Source organism: Lepidochelys olivacea, assembly GCF_965140295.1.
Source record: "Lepidochelys olivacea isolate rLepOli2 genome assembly, chromosome: 5".
NCBI lineage: Eukaryota > Metazoa > Chordata > Testudines > Cheloniidae > Lepidochelys > Lepidochelys olivacea.
In genome coordinates, this window is record NC_140415.1 from 91,006,335 (window position 1) to 91,015,278 (window position 8,944).

The 8,944-nt window shown below is 46.1% G+C and overlaps 1 protein-coding gene across 1 annotated transcript; it reads left to right on the top strand.

The window, feature by feature from the left end:
• Positions 1-4,584: 4,584 nt before the first annotated feature.
• Positions 4,585-8,335, top strand: GAS1 (growth arrest specific 1). Its single transcript, XM_084629414.1, has one exon. It carries the CDS (start codon positions 5,798-5,800, stop codon positions 6,758-6,760), a length of 963 nt encoding a protein of 320 aa, XP_084485540.1. The 5' UTR covers positions 4,585-5,797; the 3' UTR covers positions 6,761-8,335.
• Positions 8,336-8,944: the final 609 nt, after the last annotated feature.

Sequence of the window (8,944 nt, forward strand, 5' to 3'; positions counted from 1 at the left end):
TTGGGAAGCCAACAAGCCAAAGGCGAGAAGCAGAGTTTGCACAGGTATCTGAGCCCCAGTGAAGAGAAGCAAAACCCCAGGAGCCTAGCAGAGCACCTGAGACCCACTAAGGGAGAGCCAAGACTGAGAAGTCCAGAGAATCTGATCCTCAGTGACTGGAGGCCCAGCGGGGTCAAACTAGGCATCAGAGTCTCATTGAGCTAAGTCTGTGGCGCTCAACAGTACCCAGGCTGTATCTGAATTCCACTCAGATGAAGAACCCAGAGATTATCCATGCCACACTGAGGGCAGCCAAATCCAATGAGGCCAGCTGAGTATGCATTGCCATATTTATGAACATCTGCCCAAGCTACCATGCGTGGCATCTCATTTAGGCATCTCAAGTGGGCGGTCCTCAGTCTCTGGCTAGAGTGTTGAAAACTACCACTAAATTCTCCCTGCCCAATTCAACCCCTGCCATCACAGCACCAACATCCACAGAGAGCTTTTTATTGGGTGTTGGGGAAGGTGGAATTCACTGCCACAAGATGTTTGAGCCACCTTTCAGCACAGGATGGAGAGAGAGTTAAGCACTGGAATAAGTTACCTCGGGAGGTTGTAGAATCCCTATCACTGGAGGTTTTTAAGAGGTTAGACAAACATGTCAGGGATGATCGGGAAGGAGAAATGGACTAGATCGTGTTCTCAACCTTTTTGATACCAGGGACCAGCTTGCTGCCTTCCTAAACTGTGTCCGGTCTCAGCGACGGCGCCAGTCCACGGATTGGTTGTTGAGAAACACTGGACTAGATGACCTCTTGAGGTCCCATCCAGGCATACATTTCTGTGAATCTATGATCATCTGCAGCCAAACACAGATTTCATTAACATTATTGGGCTCCAGAACAGTAAACTTAGTCAGCTAATTTATTCACAGTGTTCATCCCAGCTATTTTACAATGGCAGTTTTAAATCCGCTGAAATGCAGAAAAGGCAAAATAATCCACTAATATAATCCAAATTTGCCTAGGAATTACCTGGGACGCATTAACCAGATATACATGTATTTTTCGATTACATGTGAATGTGAACTGCTGAATTGTAATGTTGTCTCCTTTGTGTGTGTGTTTTTTTTGTTTATTGTCTGAACACACCCAAAATGTAAATATGGGAAAAAGTGACAAAAATTTAAGGATGAGAAAAGAGTTGGAAAAAGAGATGCCCTAGGAAAGATAGTAAAAGACAGCAAGACTAAAGAAAATAAAAACGTTCGCATGAATGTTTGTCAATACATAGCTATGATACACTGGCCTTCCTCACAGCCAAGATGATCTTCCAGTGATGCCCATATAGACAACTAGTGTAAAGAACTGCATAAACTGCCAGTCCAGGAAAGGGCAATACACAGAAAACATAGCAGACTTCCAAATTTTTAAAACCATTTGGCCTTTATTTTTCAACTTATACAGCCAGCAAAGGTAATTAAAAGTCTATATAGGGTGCTTTGAAAATGGGAATGCAGAATAAGAGTTGCATTCTTGTTTATTTCTAGAACTATTCGATTTCAGAAACCTAAAATTAGACATGACAAAAACAGGTCAGCTGCCGGAAAACTTGAACCCATAAGCAGGATTCCAAAGAGTGGTCTCCCTAGACCCTGTACCGCATGAGGAAGATTTCCTTCCTCCAAGAGAGAACAATGTGTTCCCATTCCTGACCACTCTGGCAGCTGTTATACTTGGGGAGTGGTTATACTTGGTAACAGAATTTGGCCCTAAAAAAAAAAAAAAAAGTCTGCTTCTCAAACATTTTTTTAGACCCTTGTTTTTGTTAATTTCTTTACTAAAACTGAGGGCATAAAACCTCAGCAAATGCTACTTTGTGTGCACAAACAGATAGCACACCCAGTTACCTATTTTGAATGCTCAAATGCTATTTTTGCATGTATAAATGGATACGGCCACATATTTTCAGGACCTATTTTTGTACGCTCTTACGGTATGAAATTATTAATAAACTTTGATAAAAGTCCACATTTACTATAATTATTATTATGGGACTTGCATTCCTAGGTCAGTTAGGTGCTTTTGCAAATCCCATCCAACATTAAAAACCTAATGCTTCATGCCCTGCAAGAATGTTTTACCTAACACCTAAAATGAAAATGGTCGCCAGCATAACGGACTCTGGCCCATCCTCTGCCCCTAATCTGGCTTCAGGAAGAATCAGAATGTTCAGCTCCCAGTCAAGAGAGAGTCTGGGGATTGTGGTGAAAGCTCCTCTATTCCCCCTACTAACAGGTCCTAGAGACAATTTTTTTTCATTCTTTGCAAGATACATTTATTTAGCAATTAAATTAAATTAAATTAATTGCTTTTTCTGCTTGCTACTCAGAGAGTGAAATAGTTGGAGCAAATGAGTTTTGGAGATCAAAACATGGGTTGTGAGGAAGACACAAGTCAGCCCGCAAACCCAAGGCCTGGAGCCAGGAAGATCAAAAGTAACATCTATTATCTCAGTCCTTGGGCTAGAATAGGATTTTCTGTATCCCCTGCGTGAAAGTTTGCAAATCTGTGTAATTGTGGATTCAGTGGCCCCTCTCTCAGGCCTGTCTACACTTACAGCGCTGCAGCTGCGCCACGGTAGAACTTAGTGAAAATGCTACCTACGCTGACAGGACAGCTTCTCCCTTTGGTAGCTCCTGAGAGGTGGTAGCTATGTCAATGGGAGAAGGCCTCCTATTGACATAGTGCTATCTACACTAGGAGTTTGGCTGGTATAACTATGTCGCAAAGGGGAGTGGAAAATCCACACCCCTAAGAGACGCAGTTATACCAACATAAATCTGTAGTGTAGTCCAGGGTTCATTCAGCTCATGGCTGTGGACCTGAAACTCTCACACTCCTATAACTCCCTCTGCAACTGTATGTTTGGGGCAGACATGAATATACCTCCTTGGCAGACAAGTGGTAAAGAACCCCCTGGCTCAGTAGCTCAATTTGTGATCTGCCCCACTCACCTTTATGCAGGAATACCACTAGGTTTTTGGCATAATGGGCCTTGCAGAGGCTCTCTCTGAGTGGCTGAAGTTCAATAGTGAACATACTGTTGAAGAAATGCATAGACTAGACCTGCCCAGTGTGTGGTATGTTCACTACTGTGGAGGGGCAAACACTAGAGGGAATTAACCACAACAAATACCACCACCATTAAAGGGATGTTTAAGACAAATACATAGAACAGCGATTACATTTGATACCTCAGTTTGGTTGACAGCAAATTTTTAGCTTTATTTTCTCATTGCTTTAAAAAGCAAGCAAGCAAGCAAGCATAAGTTCTGCTTGTATAGCAGCAGTAGAACGAGCACGGCTGCACTGGAGAAACAAACCAAGCGTAAAACTGATCACAATGGAGCAAATGTTGAGGAATGTTTTGCAACACAATCAATCATATTGATTTCTAATTGTATGGCATTTCTATTACACCTTGCATACAATTGCAGAAAGACAGCAATCCACGTAGGATAGAAACCCAAGCTCCCTTTGGTTCTGGAAAGTAGATTTAGTCCTAATTTTTGTGACAGATGGAGTTGAGAGTTTCAGGATGAAAAAAGCGCCAGTTTTTGACAGGCAGCAGACACTGATGCCTCTTGTGGTCAAAGCCCATGTTGCTCTGGAATTAAGGTAGCAACAAAATTAAAAGAAACATCTACAAATGCACTATCACCAACTCTGCAATGTACAGCTTATGCTGTTCTGAACATTTTATATTTGTTATTTTAACCTTATATTTTCTTTTAAACAAAGGAAGAAGAATTAAGAATGTAATGAGAATTTTAATGCATCCACAACGAGTCTTTTTCTTTCAATCAAAACTGATTTTTTTTTATGGCAGTTCATAAATTTCAGGCAACTTTTAAGAGCTCATAGATCCCAATAAAGAATTCAAATAATCATTTCAGACACGGGAATCATATTTCAGTGTTCTATTTGCAAAATCTATTATAAATAATGTATATTAGAGAATAGGGGTTTTTTTTCTAAATCCTAGTAGTTCCATGCATTGACTCCCTAGAGAAAATCTTCATGCAAATATATAATTTGAATTTGTTTAAAGGCAAAAGAAGTGAAAAACGGGGAAATGACAAGTGGTCATGCTTAAGTACTGCAGTCTTGATGTTCAGAGAAGTAGCATTAATGGACCAAATTCTGTTCTCAATATATCGATACACTCCCATTGAAAAAAGAAAAGGAGTACTTGTGGCACCTTAGAGACTAACAAATTTATCTGAGCATCTGATGAAGTGAGCTGTAGAAAGTCTCTAAGGTGCCACAAGTCCCCCTTTTCTTTTTGCGAATACAGACTAACACGGCTGCTACTCTGAAACACCCATTGAAGTCAGTAGCATTGCACAGATCTTAAAAGAACAGTTTGGTTCAGTATGAGACCGTGCCTACATTCCTCGCAGGAAGAATTCTTACTCCCATTGCAAGGGGCAAAACGGGATCAGCAAATGATGCAAAAGCCCTGTTTGTTTATATATATTGGTATATAATGGCATATTTGATATATAATAAATCTATAATTGTTTGGACTTCTATCAGTAAAATTTATAATGAAATTTATTTTACAGCATCTTTTAATAACGTATGCCATGATGTTACATCTCAGGCAACTTCTGTAAACCAAACGCTGCTTTGTGACCGCTGGAAAACAGAGATGGGTGCAAAGCTTTGCTTGATGCAAACAGCTGCAAAGTTTCTCCTTGAAAAGCTGTGTTGTTGTGTAGCAGTAACTGTGGGCGCCTCCTTAACAGTAGGAGGGGCTCCTCGGGGGCTGCTGTCAATCTCGTTAAGCCTTTCCTTTCAAGCTTTGAATGTGAGCTGCCCGCCAGCCCCCCTTTCTCCCGTAGATCGTAAAGAAAAAAAAAGTTTCAACAACAGGCTGGACCAATAGTAAGTCGAAAAGCAGGGAAAGGGGGCCGAGCAAAGGGAGAAAAGTGGAGAAAAAGAGAAAGAGCGACTAGCGCGAGAGAGCGCAGGCTGGGGGCATGTGTAAAAGGAGAAGAAGCGTTGCTAATTGTTTTGTTTGTTTGCTTTTCCATGCATGCATAATGAGGCTTCATCAGAGCACGTTGCTGCTGCTCGGAGGCCACTTTTGTATTTAAAGCCTTGCAAGGAAAAAAGCTCCACAGAGCAGAGCAGCTTGCGAGCTTGTTGACAACAGAAGCAGCATCAACCGCAGAGACAGAAAGAAAAGGGAGATCCTGAGCCAGCTATTTTTTTCCCGTTCTCAATTTTCTTGCCAAAAAGGGGATTTCTTTCCCCGGCTTCCCGAAAGTGCAACAGTATAAGCGAGCGGAGCCGGGACCGTGAATGGGATCGGAGCGGTGTGTGCGGCTGGCATGTGCGAAGATGCTGAGAGCGCAGAGTTGAAAGCTCCCGAAGCAGCAGCAGCAGCAGCTGGGCATTTATTTTGTGCAAAGAGGAAAGAAAGGGATCTGCATGAGAAGCAGGACAGCACCATGAGCTCCCCCGGCGCAGCCTGCAAGCCCCCGAGTGCACTCAGGAGCCGCTCTCCTCCCAGCCCCCAGTTGCACTGATTAACTAAGGGAACTCTTGCGGCAACAGCAGCCCGGGACCGGGGGGTGGGGGTTGTACTGCAGCCCGCTGTTCCAGCCGCGGAGGGGCCGCGTGGATGGATTGATGAGGGGAAGCCTCATGCACACAGCTGGCAGGAGTTTTGCAAACTTTTCCACGGGCAGCTGCTCCTCCTCCTCCTCCCCCCATCGACCCTCTCGCAGCCGCCGCCGCCCGCAATGGTGGTAGGTTCGCCCGCTGTGCATGGAGGAGGAGGCGGCGGCGGCGGCCGCCGGTGGCTGTTGCCGGGCGCCTGGCTGTGGCTGACGGTGGTGCTGGGCGCGGTGTGCCCCCCGCGGGTGCACGGCCGGAGGCTGATCTGCTGGCAGGCGGTGCTGCAGTGTCAGGGGGAGCCCGAGTGCAGCTACGCGTACAGCCAGTACGCCGAGGCGTGCGCCCCGGTGCTCCTGCAGCAGCACCCGGCCGGCAGCGCGGGGGCCGCCGCCGCCGCCGCCTCCTCCTCCTCCTCCTCCCGGCGGCGGTGCCCGAGCCACTGCATCGCGGCCCTGATCCAGCTCAACCACACGCGGCGGGGCCCGGCGCTGGAGGACTGCGACTGCGCGCAGGATGAGACCTGCTGGGCCACCAAGCGCGCCATCGAGCCCTGCCTGCCCCGCACCAGCGGCGGCGGCGGGGCCGGGGCCGCGGCGGGCGGCGGCGGCGGCGGGGTGATGGGCTGCACCGAGGCCCGGCGGCGCTGCGACTGGGACAGCCGCTGCAGCGCGGCGCTGGGCCGCTACATGGTGTCCTGCGGCAAGCTCTTCAACGGGCTGCGCTGCACCGAGGAGTGCCGGGCCGTGATCGAGGACATGCTGGCCGTGCCCAAGGCCGTGCCGCTCAACGACTGCGTCTGCGACGGGCTGGAGCGGCCCATCTGCGAGACAATGAAGGAGAACATGGCCCGCCTCTGCTTCGGGGCCGAGGCGGGCGGCAACGGCGCCGGCAGCAGCGGCGGCTCGGACGGGGGCCCGGAGGATTACTACGAGGACGAGTACGAGGACGAGCCCAGCCCGCGGGGGCGGGACGAGCCGGACGAGCCCGGCCCCCAGCCCGGCTTCTCCGCGCCGGCCAACAGCGCCGGCCGCGCGCCCGCCCCAGCGGCCTGGACCGCGCTGGCCTCCATTTTGCTGCTGCTGCTGTAGCCGCCGAGTCCCCATTTGCTTCAGGGCTGGCGCGCGGCGCTTGGGACACGTGGGGGGATCCCCGGTCCCAGACGTGCCCCCTGGGATTATTTAGGGGGACACTCCCCTCCCCCATCTCCATGGTCGTTTATCCGGACACGGCCTCTCTCTCCCTCCCCACCTCCCGCAATACTTCTCTGCACACCCTCTCGCCAGCACCTGCCTGGACCTTTATCTTAGGCACTGTCCTCCCCCCGCCCCCCCCCGCAAACACCGCCCCCCGCCACCAGTTAAAATCATTTCGATGGCGACGATAGCAGTTTATTGGCCTTGTAAACCGGCCCCTGTGTTCTGCACAGGAGATGGAGAGAGAGATGGACGGAGGGAGGCGTCCAGGGCCGTGGTGTGGTTTGGCTTGCGTTTAGCGTGCACTATGCAATTTGTTCCACACCCCGGCTTGTTGTTAGCAGCAAGCCAATGAGTTAAGAAGAGGAACCGTTAGCAAAGCTACTGTAGGTCCATTACCATCCCACCAAAACAAAAAACAAACAGTAAGGTGCTAATAGTTGTTAGTATTCCACATGAGGGTGTGAGAGAGAGGTGGGAAACCCGAACTTGCTGCCAAAACAACTGTCTTACTGGTTATAAGTAGCCAACAACTCAAATTCAAGTACCGTTCTCCGTATCACCATTCAAAATATTCACAGTGATGCCTGAAAGAGGATTAGGTTTCAATTGCCTTTAATTAACTGGAGGGGGTGAAAAGTTTGGAACAAATCGATGGGATCTCAGCCTCCCCTCACATTCACTGTCCCCATAACAAATGCTTGCTAGCAAACATATCTTTTTCTTCAACCTAACCAGAAAAAATGCAGATTTTTCAGAATTGTTGGCTGCACTGAACAATGCAACTTTTGTCTTAAAGGAGCTCTGCACTGCCATCTTCGAAAGACACTTTTTAAACTCAAGAACTTGTATGTACAAATATTCTGAAAAGTTATATTGTGTCTAGCCATATCAGGGTGCTGACCTCTGGTAAATCTTATATAAAATGTATTTAAAACTGGGGTTTGTTACCAGTCACACTACTTTGTATATAGAATTTTATAAATTGTATGCTTGGGGAATAATTTATTTTTAAAAAAATTAAAGTTTTAAGTTACATCCTATTTGCCAGATAATTGCATTTGCTGTTCTTTTCTGGAAAGATACAGATTTCATTTTATGTGTAAAGGGATACAAGCAACAATAACTCAGTGAACTGTTCTGCAGAACATCAAATGTACAGTGTATTTTATAGTTTTGAAGTTAACTTTCTTATTTTAAGAGACTTTATGAACACTGTAGAATTGTATAAATGCATTTCCGAGCTGCCTTAAGGTATTTTTATAGAAGGCATAAAAGATCCTATGTTTTAAATATCTATGGCTTTGTGTATTTCTTAAATGTGTAAATTAGTAAAGGAAGAGTTTTAAATATGGATGCATGATGATGTCCAGAGACATTGCTATTGAGTGAATTGTCAGTCCTGTTTGGGGGAACAGGGGAGGAAGGATAAATAAAAACTCAGTATCTCTCTATGGTACTTTAAATAGATGTCAGTTACTGTTGCTCTTACTTTAATGAATAATTGGACATAAGCAGTAAACAGGACTTAGAAAATACTACCTTCAAAGCATGTGGTTGATTTTTGTATGTGTTGGCATGGTAACATACCAGTGCAGAGCTGTGTAAAGCAATGCTCAGTTTGTCTTCCAAGGACTCTGTTCCTATATGTGTATAGAATTATCAAGAGAGCAGCTCTTTCCTTATGAAATGGAGGATGGTATTCCCACTGATGCTGCAAGAATTTCATATACATGCAAATATCTTGCCACACATACAGTGTCTCAAGCAACTTTCAGAAATATTTAGATTGTATACAGTAGATTGTTGGCATTTGCAACAAAATTAATGAAAGTTTGCAAGTCAATTCGCCTTTCTCCACAGTGAAGAGTGCAAAAGTCAACAAACTAGGGTGATAAACAATTACCAGAACTTGTAATACTGTTCTTTGGAGTTGTTTTGCATTGGGCTGAAGCCTGGTTTTCTGCCAGAGCTACTGATCTACACTCAAACGCCCTTAGATAAATAATTAGACTCTTAAGCTGTGTCGAGTGCTGATACACTTGACCTTGTAAATAGAAATGTTTGCAGTAGGAATAA